The 20,129-nt window shown below is 47.5% G+C and overlaps 1 protein-coding gene across 4 annotated transcripts in view; it reads left to right on the forward strand.

Annotated features, from left to right (window-relative positions):
- LOC105469385 (ring finger protein 213) overlaps positions 1-20,129 on the forward strand; it is a 134,065-nt gene that overhangs the window by 49,332 nt on the left and 64,604 nt on the right. For all 4 annotated transcript variants that reach the window (XM_071081789.1, XM_071081790.1, XM_071081788.1 and 1 more), the window contains 7 exons: positions 690-843; positions 4,455-4,610; positions 6,470-6,559; positions 8,486-8,608; positions 14,966-15,146; positions 17,788-17,961; positions 18,297-18,446. In XM_071081789.1, the coding sequence (XP_070937890.1) occupies positions 690-843; positions 4,455-4,610; positions 6,470-6,559; positions 8,486-8,608; positions 14,966-15,146; positions 17,788-17,961; positions 18,297-18,446 (1,028 nt within the window). The remainder of the gene's footprint in view (positions 1-689; positions 844-4,454; positions 4,611-6,469; positions 6,560-8,485; positions 8,609-14,965; positions 15,147-17,787; positions 17,962-18,296; positions 18,447-20,129) is intronic.

Genomic DNA, 20,129 nt, shown 5'->3' on the forward strand with positions numbered 1-20,129 from the left:
AAGTCCCTCCCGAGTCCCTCCCGAGTCCCTCCCGAGTCCCTCCCAAGTCCCCTCCCGAGTCCCTCCCGAGTCCCTCCCAAGTCCCTCCCGAGTCCCTCCCGAGTCCCTCCCAAGTCCCTCCTGAGTCCCTCCTAAGGCTCCTCCTGAGTCCCTCCCGAGTCCCTCCTAAGCTTTCTCCTAAGGCTCCTCCTGAGTCCCTCCTAAGGCTCCTCCTCAGTCCCTGCTCTGTCCCTGCTCTGTCCATGTGTCCCTCAGAAAACACAAAACCCAGGTCCGGCAGAGCTGGAGCCAATTTCACACAGGCTGCACGCTCTTCTTCTGTTTCTTTCTCTTCCTCCCTCCTTTCTGTTTCTTTCTGAATATTTTTTCAAATTTATGTCGTATTTTAATGTCTAGTAATACACATCTCTTTGCTTTTTTCACATCCCAGAACGCACTGAGGAGTGTTTGGACTTGCTTTGGTTAGAACAGTTGAGACTACAGAGACAAAACAAGAAGATTTTCGTTCTTTTTTTATCTTAGTCACAAGTTCAGGACTGATTGTGATTTTCCAGACGTTAACCTAGATAAGGTCAAACAAATGCCCTGTTGTTAGTTATTTTAAAGGAAGGGGCTCGTCATCAATAGTTACCATTTTCTGACTTCTCCTAAATCCTGGCCGGGATTTCTCTTAACTCTTTGCGGGGCAGGATTCCCGAGGAGGCCTTGTCACCATCCTACCTGACGGTGTGTCTGAAGCTGCATGAAGCCGTCTGCAACAGCACAAAGACACATGAGTTTTATGAGCCGCCAGCCTTGTCTGCCGAGATTGTCTGCAGGATGATTATACTTCTATCTCTGGTGGTGAGTGGAGTCAACACACAGAGTATCACACCGGGGACAGGTGTGGAATTTCAAGCAGCCTCAATCTGGAAAGGAAACAGTCTGATTCCGAGGTGCTGGGATGAGATGGAGTGGTGGATTCCAGCAGTGGACATTTCTTGTGCACCTGCTTGATGTTGGGTTCTGTTCTGGGTGTGGGGCTGTCAGTGGGCCAGGGTCTGCCCTTCTGCCTCCTTGGGCTCTCATGGGAGGGAGGCAGGGAGTTAAGTGTGGCCACCAGCTGGCCGTGGGGAAACCAGAGAGCTGGCGTCGGGGCTGGAGACCAGGCAATGCCTCGCAGAGAAGATGCCTTTTCTTTTTTCTTGATTCTGTTGTTTGCAGACAACTATGCGGACCATTTTCCTCCCAAAAAATACATGTCCAAACATGGTCTTTCCCACCTTCTTTACATTGTAGCTTGAATATGGTGACAAAGGCCATAGTGTCACACATCTGTCCCCCGCTGCATGCCGCGTCCCAGGTCCAACAGCAGAACGACCCAGCTCCTCCCTCCCGAAGAAAGCCACTGTTGTGACCTCCCGTGGATCAGTTTCCCCTGTCTTCCAGCTTTGACCCTTCTGCCTCCGACTTTCCCCACTCAGCCGTAGGTCTCTGAGCTCGGTCTGTGTGGTCTCAGGGATCAGAGTCATGTCTCTGGGCTCTGTGTGGTCGCAGCATCAGCAATTCCTTCTTTCTCGTCTCTGCAGCTTTCACCCGTTTGAGTTCATGAGCTTCAGTTCGAAAGCGATGTCAGATTTAATGTTTAGACTGGTCATTTGTTTGTGTGTGTTTGTTTTTTTGAGATGGAGTTTCGCTCTTGTTGCCCAGGCGGGAGTGCAATGGCGTGATCTTGGCTCACTGCAGTCTCCGTCTCCTGGGTTCAAGTGATTCTCCTGCCTCCGCCTCCCAAGTGGCTGGGACTACAGGCACCCACCACCACAGCCAGCTAATTTTTGTATTTTTAGTAGAGATGGGCTTTCACCATGTTGGCCAGGCTGGTCTTGAACGCCTGACCTCACGTGATCCGCCTGCCTTGGCCTCCCAAAGTACTGGGATTGCAGACCTGAGCCACTGCACCCGGCACAATCTTTTTTTTTTTTTTTTTCTCTTTTTGAGACGGAGTTTTGCTCTTGTTGCCCAGGCTGTAGTGCAATGGCGTGATCTTGGCTCACTACAACCTCTGCCTCCCGGGTTCAAGCGATTCTCCTGCCTCAGCCTCCCAAGTAGCTGGGATTACAGGCATGTGCCACTATACCCGGCTAATTCTGTATTTTTAGTCGAGATGGGATTTCTCCATGTTGGTCAGGCTGGCCTCGAACTCCTGACCTCAGGTGATCTGCCTGCCTCAGCCTCCCAAAGTGCTGGGATTACAGGCGTGAGCCACCGCACCCGGCCGATCATTTTTTTTAAATCTTACTTCAAGTTAGAACTGTGATGTTAGTGAGAGAAAACAATTAAGTGTATATTTTAACTTCCTTCCCTTCAGTTTTCTTGTGTTAAAGTACCACAGACACAGTTTAAGAATAAATATTATTGGTGAGATGATCACGTTCTCCGGAGGGGCTGCTATTTAAACCGCCACTGGCAGCTGCCAACTTCCACAGAAACTGTGTTTAAGGAATTTGTCAGTTACTTAGGGTATATTTTCTACAGAAATAACTGTCTTGAATGTTGGCTGGTATCTCAGATAAGCTGAATCCATATTATGGACAAAATACTCTCTACCTGTGCCATAAAAGCAAACAAACAAAAAAACCTTTGCAAATACTAAAATTAAACAAAGCAAAAATACATGATGCGCGCCGAAGAAACTTTTGGGTGAGTGCTGCTGTGAAGGCTCCAGGGTTGACAGACACTTGGGAGAACAAGGTGCCCATGTCAGGCTCTGGATTGAGCAATCGTTAAGTTTGTTGTTACTGGCCATCGCTGCCCAGCCCTGTGCTGCTGGATTGTTCTGGAAGGAGCTGTGCCATTGGGGGAGTGTTCTGGAAGGAGCTGTGCCATTGGGGGAGTGTTCTGGAAGGAGCTGTGCCATTGGGGGATTGTTCTGGAAGGAGCTGTGCCATTGGGGGATTGTTCTGGAAGGAGCTGTGCCATTGGGGGATTGTTCTGGAAGGAGCTGTGCCATTGGGGGAACCCTCAGCAGTGCCTGTTTTGTTTTCTGCCAGCCCCCTTCCCCTGCGTGCTGTGCTGTAGTCATCCCCGCACCCAGCCCCCTCTGCAGGCTCTCTCTTTCTCTTTCATGGCAGCACCTGCATCCTGGCCCCTCTTTCATGCTTTGAAAGCTCCTGCCTGTATCTTCCTGTCTTGGCCCTTCCCAGAGCTAGTGACGCTGTGTTCCCTGCCTGCTGTGGGCTCTTCCTCTCTCCCACTCTCGGGCAGCCCCGTCCAGCAGCAGCCCTGTCCACTTGCCCAGCACATCTCTGCTGCCTCAAGGCGTGGGCCTCTCGGTGCTTCCAGTGAGTGCCTGAGCGCATCCAGGTTCTGTGACTCCTGATATACTTGCACAATGTGCAGGGTTGTGCTTAAAAAAAAGATCACACGCTTGGCCGGGTGTGGTAGCTCACACCTGTAATCCCAGCACTTTGGAAGGCCAAAGCAGGCGGATAACCAGAGGTCAGGCGTTCGATATCAGCCTGGCCAACGTGGTGAAACCCCGTCTCTACTAAAAAATACAAAAATTAGCCAGGTGTGGTGGCATGCACTTGTAATCCCAGCTACTTGGGAGGCTGAAGCAGGAGAATCACTTGGACCCAGGAGGTGGAGGTTGCAGTGAGCTGAGATTGCGCCGCTGTGCTCCAGCCTGGGTGACAGAGCGAGGCTCTGTCTCAAAAGAAGAAAGAGAAAAAGACCATGCGTTAGTCCAGGACTATGGGGCTCCTCCCAGGAGGGGGCCCCGACCCCTGATCTGTATGCTTCCTGGGAAATGTGCTTCTGGGGAGGACGAGGAGGCGGGGGAGGGAGGGAGGAGCTTCCTGGGAAATGTGCTTCTGGGGAGGACGAGGAGGAGGGGGAGGGAGGGAGGAGGAAGGAGAGGGAGGAAGAAGAAGGCAGGGGAGAGAAGGGAGGCATTACAGGAGGCTTCGAGCCCAGGGGAAGAGCGGTTTGCCCTCGGGTCTGGTGGGTCTGGCGTGGAGGTAGTGGGAGGGCGTGTTGGGAGCACAGTGGGAAGGGGACCCAGGTTTACCTCTGGGTCAGGAGCCTGGCTGTCTCCTGTGTCTAAGGAGCAGGCCTGGGAGTCTGCAAGGACCCTCTCTGGGGTGTGCTTTTCCCCCTCAGTGTCCTAGTCACATCCTGGGAACCTGCTCGTTGGCAGGACCGAGGCTGCCTGGGCTTTCAGGGGAACACCCAGATGCCATTTCCTCCCTCCCTCTTTTCTCCCGTATCACCCACGTTCAGGGTGAACCCAGAAAACCCTGGGGAATGGAGGTGCTTTGGGAATATGGGCTTCTGCCAAGGTCTGTGGTCCCTCCATCGTAGCCACTCCTTGAGCGGCCTGTGCCAGCAGGGAGCAGAGGAGTGGGGGCAGCGTCTTGCCGGGAACCTGAGTCCACAGCCGAGGATGACTGACTCTCCCTCTTGTGTGACAACAGGATTCTGCAGGACAGGGAGATGAAACTGGAAATAATTCAGTCCAAACAGTCTTCCAAGGGACCCTTACTGCTACGAAAAGGTGGCTCCGAGAAGTTTTTACAAATAACATGCTCGTATATTCAGGTGTCTCCTTCACATACCACAAGGAAATTGAGGTAAGCGTTTGGCCAAAGGCTTCTGGGTAGGGATGTGAGTGATCGTGATTCCTTGTGGCCTCAAATCATGGGGTATAGGCTGCTGGCCAGGGGCAGTTGGCCTTCACCTGAGCCTTGGTTCTTCATCTACAAAATGGAGTTGCTCCGGTCTACCCGGCGGGGTGACTCTGAGGCAGACAGATGCCAGGTGCAAAGTGCTGCTGCACTGCCTGGTGTCCGCTGGCTGGGCACCGTCCCTGTGGTGATGGTGATGATAGAGGTGATGATGGTGAAGGTGATGGTGGTGATGATGGTCATGGAGATGGTGAAGGGGAGGTGATGGTGATGATGGTGGTAATGGAGGCGGTGGTGGTGGAGGTGATGGTGGTGGAGGTGATGGTGATGATGGTGGTGATGGTGGTGGTGGAGGTGATGGTGATGATGGTGGTGATGGTGGTGGTGGTGGAGGTGATGGTGGTGGTGGAGGTGATGGTGATGATGGTGGTGATGGTGGTGGTGGTGGAGGTGATGGTGGTGGTGGAGGTGATGGTGATGATGGTGGTGATGGTGGTGGTGGTGGAGGTGATGGTGGTGGTGGAGGTGATGGTGATGGTGGTGGAGGTGATGGTGGTGATTGTGGTGGTGGTGGTGATGGTGGTGGAGGTGATGGTGGTGACGGTGGTGATTGTGGTGGTGGTGGTGGAGGTGACGGTGGTGGAGATTATGGAGATAATGGTGGTGGTGGAGGTGACGGATATTCGAACATGCCTGACCTGAGAAAAGTTCATTTTCATTTTTGGCTGGGCACGGTGGCTGATGCCTGTAACCCCAGCTCTTTAGGAAGCCTAGGTGGAAGGATGGCTTGAACCCGGGAGGTCAGGGTTGCAGTGAGCTATGACTGCACCACTGCACTCCAACCCAGGTGACGGAGCGAGACCCTATCTCTTAAAGTATTTTTTTACAGTGCATTTTCATGTGGTTCAACCTCATAGTGTCCCTGCCAAAAATATTTTAATCTGAAACAAATCATGGGGAAATTACGAGACAAATCAGGTCAAAAGACAGTCTACAAAACAGTTGGCCTGATCTTTTCAAAACTGTCAACCTGTTAAAAGAAAAAAGAAAAAAAAATGACCAGGGAACTCTTCTAGAAAAGAGATGTGATAAGTAAATGCAGAGAAGAGATGTGATAAGGAAGTACAGTATGTGTCCCAGGAGGATCTAGGATCCAGTCAGGACAGGAGCTGGAGCACGAGAGGAACTGGGGTGGAGACCACTTCCTGGGGGCAGCGTCCTCCTCTCCACGTTGCACGTCCTGAGTGGGAAACCTGCACTAGAGTTGTGCAGAGAAGGGCTAGAGTCTTGTGAGACCCTGCCCAGGTATGTAGTGGCAAGACGCCATGATGCCTGCAACTTGCTTTCTAACGGTTTGGGAGAGAAAATGCTAATTTATACGGAGAGTCCGAAGAGAGAACAAGGAGGGGAGAGGAAAAGTGAAAGCAGCTGTGTGAAACGCGAACAGCTCGGGTCTGGAGTTGAATGAATGTGGGTGGTGGTGTGCTATTCTTGTGACCTTTTTGAAAGTTCAAAAATTTTCAAAGTATAATGTTAGAGATAAATCCTTTCAGAATAAAAAGCCAGTTGTGCAGTAGGAAGACCAGTAGTGGCCCGTGGTTGGGTCTCGGATTCTAGAAAGCCATCCTGGGCTGCTGTGACCTGCCACTAGCACGGCTCACTGTTGACGAAGGTTGAGGAGAGCCCTGGCGTTCGCGTAGTCCCGCGCTCTCTGTATTGCCGTAATGCTGCCTTTCTCCCTTCATGGGAGCGTGCTGTGGCGTTTAGTCGTGAGCGTGGGTGTGACCTGTGTTTGGGTTTTGCAGGTCTGGAGGCGGCTGGTGGAAATCCACTTCCCCGTGGAGCATGGCTGGAAGGAGTCGTTGCTGGAAGACATGGAATGGAGGCTCAAACAGGTAGGAGAAGTTGGGGGACATTCTTTTCCAGGGCGTGAAGGCAAGCTGGAGAACCCCAGACCATTAGCGACAGCCAAGAGATCTCAGCGGTGCCGCTCGTGGGCAGGGACGGGCGAATCACAGCTCTGTGTTTCTGTTTCTGATCCAGCCCTTACAGTCTGTCCCCAGAAGAGCGCTTTGGAGTCTTACTGAGAGGACAGAGAGGAACAAGGGCCCAGGATCTCACCATCATGGGGGTGCAAGATTTTTCCTGACCCCTTTGTTGGACTTGCGATGGGGATGCTGTGTTTACTTGGCCCGCTGTGCTCAACCCCTTGTGGGAGGGAGCACGTGGGCAAGGGTGGCATCTGGCCAGCTGCTTTGGGAGCTGGCAAGCGCAAGCTCCGTGCGGGCCCTGCAGCAGTGCCCAGGTTGAGGTGCCTGCAACCCCCGAAGCTCCAGAGGGCAGGTGCTCTCTTAGCTCTGCCGTCTATGGACGGTGGTGTGTTATCAGCTCAGTGGGCCCCTTGTCGTGTTGCCTAGGGTGGCTGCCCTCTGCCATCAAGGGCAAAGGGCCAATGTGAGAGCCTCTTTTAGGTACCCATACTCAGTGGGCCCTGAGCTCTCGTCCAGCATCCAAGAAGAATGAGGTCACCTGGACACTTGGAGGATGGTGAAGGCAAAGAATTTTATTAAGCAATGGAAATGACTCTCCGTGGAGAGGGGAGCTGGAGAGGGGATGGGTCAGGTGGGGAATCTTCCTCTGGTCCAGCTACCTCTGGCTGGCTCTTTCCTGAAGTCAGGACGTCTTTCCAAAGTTAAACCGTCTCTCCTCCGAAGTCCAGCCATCCTGCTGAAGTCAAGTCCCTGTCTCCAGTCAAGCTACTTCTCTCTCGCTACCAAGTCTGGGGTCTTTATAGGCACAAGATAGGGGGCAGGGTGGGCCATAGGTAGTTTTGGAAAAAGCAACATTCTATTGGTAAAAAGACATTTCTCTGCAAGAACCAATGGGGAGAGAGCACGCACACAGGCCGAGAGGTTCTCACTTTGGGCCATGGGTTTCAGGCTTTTCGATTCAAAGGTGGGGTTTTGCCAGGGACCCGCCCCCTGTCTGCATAGGATTTATCTGCCTCCTGCCTCCCTCAATGGGGCCCCGAGCATAGGAGGGGCCAAGCCTGCCCACAGGCAGCAAGTCTGAGTGGCCTGTTGGTGACAGGAACCTCATGAAACACAAGTGGAAAACACGCAGACATGCCCCTCGTGCTGAATTAAGGCCTGAGGCTCAAGGAAAATTAGCTTTTATGTGATACGAGAGTTTTATATGTAACTTTTTTTTTGGTATTTATTTATTTGAGACGGAGTCACGCTCTGTCGCCCAGGCTGGAGTGCAATGGCGGGATCTCGGCCCACTGCAAGCTCCGCCTCCCAGGTTCACACCATTCTCCTGCCTCAGTCTCCCGAGTAGCTGGGACTACAGGCGCCTGCCACCACGCCCGGCTAATTTTTTGTATTTTTTGTAGAGATGGGGTTTCACCGTGTTAGCCAGGATGGTCTCGATCTCCTGACCTCGTGATCCACCCACCTCGGCCTCCCAAAGTGCTGGGATTACAGGCGTGAGCCACCGTGCCCAGCCTGTATGAAACTATTAAATGGATCTTTGGAGGGAAAACAGAAACCAGGAAAAATGACCTATTTCTCATAACTTACCTGTTTTTGCAAGCCAGGTGCTTTTTCTGCAGACTGGGAAAAGAGACTCTTTTTTAAATTTTAGCCTTTGGTCCACTGGTGGGGGGCAGGAAGGACATGCTTTGCATGGGTGGGGAGAAGCTTAAAATTGGGGGAAACGGTATAACAGTGGGAAAGTAAAGATGATGAAAGCACTTTGATCCCATAGAATACTGGAGCACTGCATCCAAAAGCTCTGAAACCCCCCTTCGATTTTTGCAGGAGAAGCCCCTCTCCCAGATCACTGCCTACTGCAGTAGTCACTGGGACAGCGAAGGCTTAGAGGACAGTGTGGCCAAGACCTTCGAGAAATGCATCATTGAAGCCGTGAGCTCAGCCTGCCAGGTGAATAACCTCTCCTCTCAGGGAAATGGATTCGGGCTCACAGCTGTGTTCTGCCATGACCCAGCTAAGGGCTATGAAGCACCTGCTGGGTCTCAGCTCCTTTGCCAACTCAGAGATTGGGAAGTGGGCACCCTCCTCCCTTGCCCAGGGCGATGGCGCTGAAGTCCGGTTCTCTCCGGGTTCCTCGGTGTGCTGCACGGTCCCTGCTGCTCACGCCATCCTGCAGGTGTTCTGTACAGAATCACGGCCGTGCGCGTGTGGCACAAGTCAAACGGGCTTGCAGGCCGCTCCTCAGATGGCCCCGTTACCGTTGTGCCTGCTGGTTTGCTTGATTGTTAACACTTGCTCAGTAGGTATGTGGGAAAAGACTCCAAAGGTTGACAGAACATTTGTGGAAGCAAAATATGTGAAATGGAAAATGGTATCAATTTATTTAGCTGTTTTCTGCAAAGGGGAAGAGATTGTGCCCCCCTGTCTCCCAGGAAGTCTCCCAGGCAATGCCACACGAAGAAGCTCCCTGCTGGCCATGGCTCTCCCCACTCACATTTCCTAACTGGACACTTAACCCCCCGTGCAAGCACAGCCTTGCTTCCGCAGGGACAGTCCGGAAACATTGAGGTCATCGAATTCCGGGGACCAAGGGGTTCTAATTTTTTAAGTGAGTGATACCTTTGATAAGGTTTTCCTTTCCCTTTTTTGTTAACACGGTTGAGAAATCGTTCATATGCCATACGGTTCATCCGTGAAAAGTTCCAGTTCAGCAGGTTTTGGGGTAGTCACGGATATGTACAGTCATCACCACAGTCAACGACAGAGCATTTTCATCACTTCAAAAAGAAACCCTGTCCCCTTTAGCCATCATCCTCCTCCTCCCCTCCAGCCACCCACTCCCCTCTGCAGCCATAAACAATTGCTGAGCATAAACAATGGCGTCTGTGGCTTTCTCTGTTCTGGACTGTAATATGAATGGAATCATGTATGTGGCCTTTTGGGTATGGCTTATTTCACTGAGCATAATGGTTTTTGTTGCTGGTTTTTTTTGTTTTTTTTTTTTTGAGACAGAGTCTTGCTCTGTCGCGTAGGCTGGAGTGCAGTGGCCTGATCTCAGCTCACTGCAAGCTCCGCCTCCCGGGTTTACGCCATTCTCCTGCCTCAGCCTCCCGAGTAGCTGGGACTACAGGTGCCCACCACCTCGCCCAGCTAGTTTCTTTGTACTTTTTAGTAGAGATGGGGTTTCACCGTGTTCGCCAGGATGGTCTCAATCTCCTGACCTCGTGATCCACCCGTCTCGGCCTCCCAAAGTGCTGGGAATACAGGCTTGAGCCACCGCGCCCGGCCTGGTTCTTTTTTGAGACAGAGTTTCACTCTTTTTGCTCAGGCTGGAATGCAATGGTGCGATCTTGGCTCACTGCAACCTCTGCCTCCCGGGTTCAAGTGATTCTCCTGCCTCAGCCTCCCAAGTAGCTGGAATTACAGCTTCTTTTTGTTTAAAGAGTCTTTTAATTGTTTAAAGAACAATGTGCCACCACACTTGGCTAATTTTGTATTTTTAGAAGAGACAGGGTTTCTCCACGTTGGTCAGGCTAGTCTCGAACTCCCGACCTCAGGTGATCTACCCGCCGTGGCCTCCCAAAGTGCTGGGATTACAGGTGTGAGCCACCGCACCTGGCTGAGCATAATGTTTTAAAAGTCCATACAGGCTGGACATGGTTGCTCACACCTGTAATCACAGCACTTTGGGAGCCCAGGAGTTCAAGACAAGCGTGGGTGACAGAGTAAGACCCTGTCTCTATAAAAACTAAACAACAAAAACAATTAGCCAGGCATGGCAGGGCTCACCTATGGTCCCAGCTGCTTCGGAGGCTGAGGTGGGAGGCTCCCTTAGGCCCAGAAGGTTAAGGCAGCAGTGAGCCATGATCACACTTGCACTTCAACCTGGGGGACAGAGCAAGACCCTGTCTCAAAAAGCAACAACAACCAAAGTCCATCCATATTGTAGCATGTGTCAGTATATGTTAAGTATTCCTTGCCCAAAATGCTTGAGACCAGAACTGTTTTAGATTTCAGATGTTTTCAAATTTTGGAATATTTGTATTTACATAATGAGATGTCTTCCGGATGGGACCCAGAGTCTAACCACAAAATTCACTTGTTTCATGTACATCTTATGCACATAGTCTGAAGGTAATTTTATACAGTATTTTAAACAATTTTGTGCATGAAACAAAGTTTGTGTTAAGTATTTGTATGTTGAATTTTTCATTTGTGGCATCATTATACTCAAAAAGTTTGGATTTTAGAGTATTTTGGATTTTGGGATTAGGAATGCTCAACCTGTATTTCGTTTCTTTCCATGGCCAAATACTATTCCCTGTTTATCCACTTGTCCATTGATGGCCATCTAGGTTGCTTCTTTGGCTATTATAAATCTGTTGATACAAATGTTAGTGTACATGTTTATGTGTGGGTATATGTCTTCATTTCTCCTGGGTGTATACCTCGATGTGGAATTGCTAAATCATATGGTAACTCCATGTTTAATTGTTTAAAGAACTGTCGGGCCGAGTCCCACAGCAGCTGGACCATTTTCAATCCCTCCAGCAGCATAGGAGGCTTCCGGGTTCTCCATATCCTCACCAACATGTATTATCTAACTTTTTGATTCTAGCCATCCTAGTGGGTACGAAGTGGTATCTCCTTGTGGTTTTTGTTTATTTTTTGAGATGGAGTCTTGCTCTGTTACCCAGGCTGGAATGCAGTGCCGTGATCTTGGCTCCCTGCAACCCCTCCACCTCCTGGGTTCAAGCAATTCTCCTGCCTCAGCTTCCCGAGTAGCTGGGATTACAGCCGTGCACCACCATGCCCAGATAATTTTTGTATTTTTGGTAGAGACGGGGTTTCACCATGTGGGCCAGGATGGTCTCGATCTCTTGACCTCGTGATCTGCCTGCCTTGGCCTCCCAAAGTGCTGGAATTACAGGTGTGAGCCACCATGCCCAGCCTCATTGTGGTTTTTAACTGCATTTCTCTGATAACTAATGATATCAAGCATCTTTTCATATGCTTATTGGATTTGTTTGTATCTTCTTTGGAGAAATGTTTATTGAGATCTTTTGCCCCCATCCCCAATTTTTTTTTTTTTTTTTTTTTTTTTTTTTTGGAGGAAAGGTCTTGCTGTGTCACCCAGGCTGGAATGCAATGGCACAATCGTGGTTCATTGCAGCCTCAACCTCCTGGGCTGAAGTGGTCCTCCTACTTCAGCCTCCCAAGTAGCTGGGACTACAGGCATGTGCCACCATATTCAGCTAATTAAAAAAAAAATTTGTGGGCCAGGCGCGGTGTCTCACACCTGTAATCCCAGCACTTTGGGAGACTGAGGCAGGTGGATCACGAGGTCAGGAGATCGAGACCATCCTGGCTAACACAGGGAAACCCGGTCTCTACTAAAAATACAAAAAATTAGCCGGGCGTGGTGGCATGTGCCTGTAGTCCCAGCTGCTTGGGAGGCTGAGGCCAGAGAATCGCTTGAACCTATGAGGCAGAGGTTGCAGTGAGCTGAGATTGTGCCACTGCACTCCAGCCTGGGCGACACAGTGAGACTCTCTTTTTTTTGTAGAGACAGGGTCTTGAGATGTTGCCCAGGCTGGTCTTGAACTCCTGGGCTCACATGATCCTCCCTCCTTGGCCTCCCAAAGTGTTGGGATTGAAGGCATGAGCCACTGCACCTCACCTCTTTTGCTCATTTTTTAATTGGGTTGTCTTTTTATTATAGAGTTGGGAGTCTGTATTCTATATACAAGTCCCTTGTCAGATATCTGATTGCAAGTATTTTCTCCCATTCTATGTGTTGTTTTTTCATGTTCTTGATGGTTTCTTTTGAAGCACAGAGTCTTTAATTTTGAAGAATTTGGGCATATCTGTTTTTTCTTTTGTTGCTTGTACCGTTGGTGTCAAAGAGTCCTTTGCCAAATCCTAGGTTGTGAAGATTTACTCCTGTGTTTATTTATCTCTAAATGTTTGATAGTTTTAGCTCTTACATTTAGGCCTTTGATCCATTTTGAGTTCCTTTTTGTATATGGTGTATATGGTGTGAGGTAAGGGTTCTGTTTCATTCTTTTGCATGTGGACATCCAGTTGTTCCAGCGTTTGTTGAAAGGACTCTACATTCCCTGTTGAGTGATGTTGGCACTCTTGTCAAAAATCTGTTGACCATACATGTATGGATTTATTTCTAGATTTTCAATTCTATGTATTGATCTGCTTTCGTATCCTTGTGTCAGTACCACACCGTTTGGACTACCATTGCTTTCTAGTAAGTTTTGAAATTGGGACATGTGAGTTCGTATTTTTTTTTTTGTTCTTATTTTTCAAGATTGTTTTGGCTATTTTGGGTCCCTTGCAATTTCATAAGAATTTTAGAATCAGTATGTCAGTTTCCATTGACAAGGAAGTCAGCTGGGATTCTGATAGGGCTGGTATTCAAAGTATAGATCACTTTGGAGAGCATTGCCTGTCTTTTTTTTTTTTTGATACAGAGTCTTACTCTGTCACCCAGGCTGGAGTGCAGTGGCATGATATTGGCTCACTGCAAGCTCTGCCTCCCGGGTTCATGCCATTCTCCTGCCTCAGCCTCCTGAGTAGCTGGGACTACAGGTGCCTGCTGCCATGCCCAGCTAACTTTTTTTTTGTATTTTTAGTAGAGATGGGGTTTCACTGTGTTAGCCAAGATGGTCTTGATCTCCTGACCTCATGATCCACCAGCCTCTGCCTCCCAAAGTGCTGGGATTACAGGCGTGAGCCACTGTACCCAGCCAGCATTGCCATTTTAACAAGGTTAGGTCAGATTTATTTCATTCAATTAGATCTTTTTTTTTTTTTTTTCCTGTTTAGACGGAGTCTTGCTCTGTCGCCCAGGCTGGAGTGCGCAAGTAACTGGGACTACAGGTGCCCACCACCACACCCGGCTAATTTTTGGATTTTTAGTAGAGACAGGGTTTCACCATATTGGTCAGGCTGGTCTCAAACTCCTGACCTCAGGTGATCCACCCGCCTTGGCCTCCCAGAGTTCTGGGATTACATGCCTGGCCAATTTCTTTTAACAATGTTTTGTATTTTTCATAGCTTAAATTTTGCACTTGTTAAATTTCTAAGTACTTTTTTTTGGGGGGGGGTGCTATTGTAATTGGAATTGTTTTCTGAATTCCATTTCCAGATTGTTCCTTGCTGGTGTCTAGACACACAGTGCTCCGTGTGTCTTGTATCCTACAACATTGCTGAGCTCATTTGGTAGCTCAAATTGCGTGCGTGTGTGTGTGTGTGTGTGTGTGTGTGAGAGAAAGAGAATTAAATTTTCTATACATAAGATCATAATTATCTGTGAATAGAGTTCCACGTCTTCCAATCTGGATGCCTTTTATTTCTTTCTCTTGCATAACTGCCCTGGCTAGAACCTCCAGTACAACTTTGAATGAAAGTGGTGAAAGTGGACATCCTTGTCTTGTTCCTGATCTTAGGAGAAGCTTTGAGTCTTTTGCCACCAGGTGTGATGTCAACGTGAGCTTTTCATAGATGCCCTTTGTGGAAGTTCCTTTCTGCTCCTCATTTGTTGAATGGTTTTTTTTTTTTTTCCTTTAATCATAGAAGAGAGTTGGATTTTGTCAAATGCTTTTTCCATATCTACTGAAATGATCACGTGATATTTTCCTATTGTTATTAACTGATATTTGATGTTAAATCAACCTTTCATCTCTGAGATAAATTGTACTTGATCATGGTGTATAGTTTCTGTAACATGTGGCTGGATAAGCTTTTATCCTTTTAAATGTCAGAAAGTATCTATTATAAATTAACCTTGTGGTTTTTACTAATTACTGAAACGTTTTGCAGAGACTTTGAACCTAAGGAAGAAAAATATTGTTTCTCGGAGGAGAATTAAAAAGAGAATGAAAATGTATATGTTGTTTGTAGGCAGCTTTTTAAAAGAATTACATTTAGAAACATAAAATATATGCTATATCAAGGGTTTATTCACTTTTGGTGTTTTTCATGATATGAGAGTGCAAAGAACATATAGAAACTGGCAGTTAGCCAGAAGGAAGGAGGGTGACTGGTGTTGGTGTGTGTTTGTGTGTGTGTCTTCAAATCTCTGGTGCTGGACACTTAAGGAGGCAGTATACAAGGAAATGAAATTCTTCTAAGAAATGTGAAGTGTTTCACTATCTTGCTCTTTTTGTGGCCTTATAAAACAAGTTACAGTAGGTTTCTGAAATGCTATTGAGTAGGTAATTTGCTTTTGTTATTTCAAAACAAACTAATGAAAAACTTCTAATTGTCCCTTTTTTATGAATTTTCTTATAGTCTCAGACCAGTATCCTTCGGGGGCTCTCTTGCTATAATCTGCAGAAATTTGGTACCCTCTTGTCTGCTGTGATCACTAAGTCCTGGCCTAGGAACAATGGGGAAGCCGTGGACAACTTGGATGACATTTTAAAACATCTGCTCACATGGGCAGATGTCAAGCATCTCTTCAAATTGTGTGGTATGTTTGCGGGAGTGCTGGGAACATGAGCTCAGTGAAGGTGGTGCCTGTCTGACTCTGGGAAAGGTGGGAGGCAGAAGATTTTACATGATGATACTGAATTGGGATGGGCTGACGTTAGACAAAGGCTGCAGTTTGGACAGAGAGACTTTGGAAGGCTCAGAGTGTCTTGCGTTGTAAATAATGACTAATGCTAACAGCCACTATTCATTGAATGCTTGCTGCACCCTAGTGACTGTACTGGCCCAGTGCCCTTGAAACAGCCCTTCTGAAAGTCCCCTTTAAGGCCCCTAATTTTCAGATCAGGAAACAACTGGAGAATGCATTGTGACTTACCTAAGGTCTAAAAGATTATAAGTAGTAAAAACTAAAATCCAGACCCAGGTATGTCTTGCTTATTTGGAGATCAATGTAGAATGTCCAAGCCAACACTGATGACCTCAACAGAAAGTGAAGTACTGGGCTGTCTGATTTCCCACCCAGCCCCCTCTGCCCCAGGTGTTTTGTGATCAAGGAGGGAGAGAGACATTCCATCCTAAAAACATTAGAGTCCAGTTGATGTGTGAGACCTTAGATTCCTCTCTTTTAGTGAGAGGGCACCAGATGTGGATCAGCCAAAATCAATGCTGAGCTTCCTACGGATCCGGGAAGTTGTGGGGAGCAAATAACTGAATTGATATGGGAGTGCATAAGTGAAAGCTACTCTCTTAAAAAGATCATTTTTGTGTATTTGCGTATGTTTGTTTGTTTATTTATTTATTTTTGAAATGGAGTCTCGCTCTCTCACCTGGGCTGGAGCGCAGTGGTGGATCTCAGCTCACTGCAACCTCTGCCTCCCGGGTTCAAGCGATTCTCCTGCCTCAGCCTCCCAAGTAGCTGGGATTACAGAGGTGAGCCACTGTGCCCGGCAATTGATTTATTTTTAAAACAAGGTCTTCTCTGTTGCCCAAGTTACATGTAGTGCAGTGATGCCATCACCGCTCACTGTAAGCCCCGACCTCCCAGGCTCAAGTGATCTTCCTGCCTCAGCCTCCCAAGTGGCTGCTACTCCAGGCCTGCACCACCATGCTCAGCCTGTTTATAAGTTGGATAGAAATTTTTAGAGCACTTTTATGTGTAAAGAAAAATTGAGCAGAAACCACAGAGTTCTCATCTGTCTCCCCCACCATCACACAGGCAGTACCCTGGTATTAACATGCAGCTTTTGTTACAGCTGACAAGCCAATATTGATACATTGTTATTAACTAAAGTCCATAGTTTACAGTAGTGTTCATTCCTGATGTTGTCCATTCTCTGGGGTTTGGATAAACCATGGCCTGTGTCCACCATTCCAGTATCGTACAGAATAGTTGCGCTGCCCTACGAAATCCCCTGTGCTCCCGCACCCACACCCCCTCCATTTCCTTTAGTCTTTTCCAGAACGTCCTATAGTCGGAATCTTATAGGATGTCGCCTTTAGACTGGCTTCCTTCACTTAGTAATATGTATTTACGTTTCCTCCATGTCTTTTCATGGCTTGAGAGCTAACTTCCTTTTACTACTGAATAATATTCCATTGTATGGATGTGCTACAATTTGCTTACCCGTTCACCTAATGAAAGGCATCTTGGTTGCTTCCAAGTTTCTGCAATGATTAATAAAGCTACTATATTTGTATGTTATGGTGCAGATAAGCTTCCTCTTCTCCTACTACTGTATGGCTCTAATATTACTGGGAGAGAAATCCTCTGTGGTTAAACTAAACATACATAAAAATTCTGCCCTCTAAATTTGTCATAAAATCAATTCCAAGATTTTACAAGATAATGAAGATTACAGAGTATAAAGTTATCACGTGGCTGTTTCTCTCTTTGCATATGCTATGAAAATGTCTCCCTAAGACCATCTTGATATGCTTTGCTAGGTATGTCTACATCCCCGATGCAGTTTCTTCTGCTGTAGATATTCCTAGGGTGGGGGCTTTTTAAAGAAGATTCTGCGTATTCTATTTAAAAAATATATTCAGGCCAGGTGAGGGGATTCATGCGTATAATCCTAATGCTTTGGGAGGCCAAGGCGGGAGGATGTCTTGAGCCCAGGAGTTTGAGACCAGTCTGGGTGACAAAGTGAGACAAAAAATTATCTCACATTGTCTCTACAAAAATGTTTGAAAGTTTACCAGCCTTTGTGGTATGCACCTGTATTCCTAGCTACTCGGGAGGCTGAGGCAGGAAAGTCAGAGATTGAGGTTACAGTGGGCTATGGTTGTGCCACTGCACTCAAGCCTGGGTGATAGAGTGAGACCCTGTCAAAAAAAAAAAAAAAAAAAAAAAAAAGGAAGTCAGTCCATCCATATGCTGAAGGGGACATGAGTTTTAACCTGAGAAATGTGTCTCCCAGCTGATTTTGGCCATTGAGGGAGTCTGCTTCATGGACAAAGAAGTTGTTCAGGGGATGAATCTGGGCAAGACCTAACCGTCGTGGGGGAAAGCAGAGGGGAGTGGAGGGACTGGCGTATCTGGAGACACTGGCTAGCTGTTGCCTGTGTTTGAGGAAGTGGGGGCAGAACAAGAGGTTATTTGGAATTCCCATGCTATTGGCAATGAGGTGGGAGGTGGGGAGCACAGCACACTGTTTTAACTATGTTGTTCATCTGTTCAGGAACCAATGAGGAAATACTAGCAAATATTACAGAGGATGGCAAGAAGTTGATGGGTGCTGCTGACTCGGTGTTCACGAAAATTGCTGGTGACCTCCGAAATGGAACGATTTTAGTTGGACAACTGGAGCTGATTATAAAGCACAAGAATCAGTTTCTTGACATCTGGCAACTGAGTAAGCATCAAGTCGAGATACGCACTTCAGGCTCCTGAGGCATTAAGTAGCTTGAAGATGTGTTTGCGTGTGCATTTTTGTAAAGGAGATGATCATCTTAGCCTTGATGATGAGTATCTCTTCTTGCTCGTAAGTTGATAGGAGTGGTTTATAATTCTCAAGAACATCACAGGAAAGTGATAAAATAATGGCCATCTGGAAAAAGTGGCTATGCGCAAAACTGTCCTAGTCCTTGTCCTGGTGGCGGGGAAGGTGGGGCACGTTCAAAGCGTTGCCATGGAAACTGGCATCTGTTTGCTGTACTGGGTTACTTTATTATTGTTCTTGTTTTCCAGAGGAAAAAAGTGTTTCACCCCAGGATGACAAATGTACTATGGAGGAAGCACTGAATTGGAGAATGGAGGAACTGTTATTTCTAGAGAAAGAGAAAAGATGTGTTGATAGTCTCCTGAAGATGTGTGGGAATGTGAAACACCTAATACAAGGTGGTATTCCTAAGAAGTGAACAAAGTTGAGGGCTCTCAAAGGGTTAGAGGAGAACACAGTAAGAATGGATCGCAGTAGCAGACCTTTATTTTGGAGAGAATGCTTTAAAATTTTTTTTTTTTAATTTGCATTTGCTGGGGGATCGCTTTCACCTCTTTTAGATTCTTCTTTTTGGTATTTATGTCCACATTTCCAAATAACATGCTTAAATGTCTCCTTGATTTTTCCGGCATCAGCATGAGCTGCTGACACCCGCTGCGGAAGATAAGGGCTTAGAGCCATGCATTTCTGGCCTGTGCCCTGCACACATCACCTTTCCACCTCCTGTTGCTCCCTGTTTTCTCACAGTGGAGTCGCATCATTGTTTAGGGTTAAATCATCAGGACCTATACGGATCAGAAGTGAACCACGAAAGAAACCGTGATCATTTTCCACGTTTTGCACAAGCTCTCTGTTTTCCACAGAATTACATTTCCTGTCAAATGCCGTTTTCATCGTGTTAATGATATGCTGTTTTCATTGTATTCATTTCTAATTCATCCCAATCTCTGCCGAGTGTCTGAATTTCCTTGAAGATCACTGGTTTGACCTTTGAGAAGGAACCTGCAAACCCTGGGCTGCAGACGTAGGGTGGAGTCTCCCTCTACCTCCTAGGGAGCCTTTGCCTCTGGCCTGGGTTAGACGGGGTTCCCGCAACCCCGCCCCCCTCTCTCTCTTGCTTCCTCTGTTGGCAGAGCACACCCTCACTGGCTTCCTGAGCAAAGGGGGTGTAAGAGGTTAAACCCTCGAATCCTTGCATGCCTAAAGATGTCCTCTTCCTAGGTCAGTCACTTGGTTAGGTCTAGAATTACAGACTGGAAGTCATTTTCCTTCTGAAGTTTCAATGTGCTGTGCCGTCACTGCCTCCACAGCATGGCTATGTATGGAGAAACCCAATGCGGTGCCCATTACACATCCTTCGTATGTGACCTGTTTTCTCTTTCTTGAAGCTCTTGAACTCTTTCTGTTACTCATATTCTGAAATAATAACATGTCTTGGCCTGGATCTATGTTCCATGGAGGCGGGGCCTGTTGGCTCCCACCTGTAATCTCAGCACTTCGGCAGGCCAAGGCAGGAGGATTGCTTGAGCCCAGGAGTTTAAGACCAGTCTGGGCAACACAGCAAGATCCCATCTCTAAAAAAAAAAAAAAAAAATTTAGCCAGACACAGTGGTGCATGCCTGTAGTCCCAACTACTTGGGAGGCTGAGGCAGGAGGATCATTTGAACCTGGGAGGTCAAGGCTGCAGTGAGCCGAAATCATGCCACTACACTCCAGCTTGGGTGACAGAGTGGGACTGTATCCCCCCAAAATGAAATATTTTCAGTCCCCTCTATTGGGTATTAATAGGTAGGTCTTTCAAATCTAGACGTCAAAGTCCTTGAGTTCTGGGAAATTCCCTTGAATGATTTAATTTTTTCTTCTCTTGCTGGAATTCCTGTTGATTGGATACAGGACCTCCTGGATGGTCATCTAACTGTCATCATTTTTCTCTCCAGTTTTCCACCGGTTTTTCGCTCTGGTCTTGAGAGATTTATTCAGAACCAAACTTTCTGCTAACATTTTCGTGTCAGCTTTCCTGTATATATATTTAATGTAAAGGAATTCTTTTTCTCAGAATGATCCTTTTTAAATTCTATCCT

Source organism: Macaca nemestrina, chromosome 17 (assembly GCF_043159975.1).
Source record: "Macaca nemestrina isolate mMacNem1 chromosome 17, mMacNem.hap1, whole genome shotgun sequence".
Taxonomy (NCBI): Eukaryota; Metazoa; Chordata; class Mammalia; order Primates; family Cercopithecidae; genus Macaca; species Macaca nemestrina.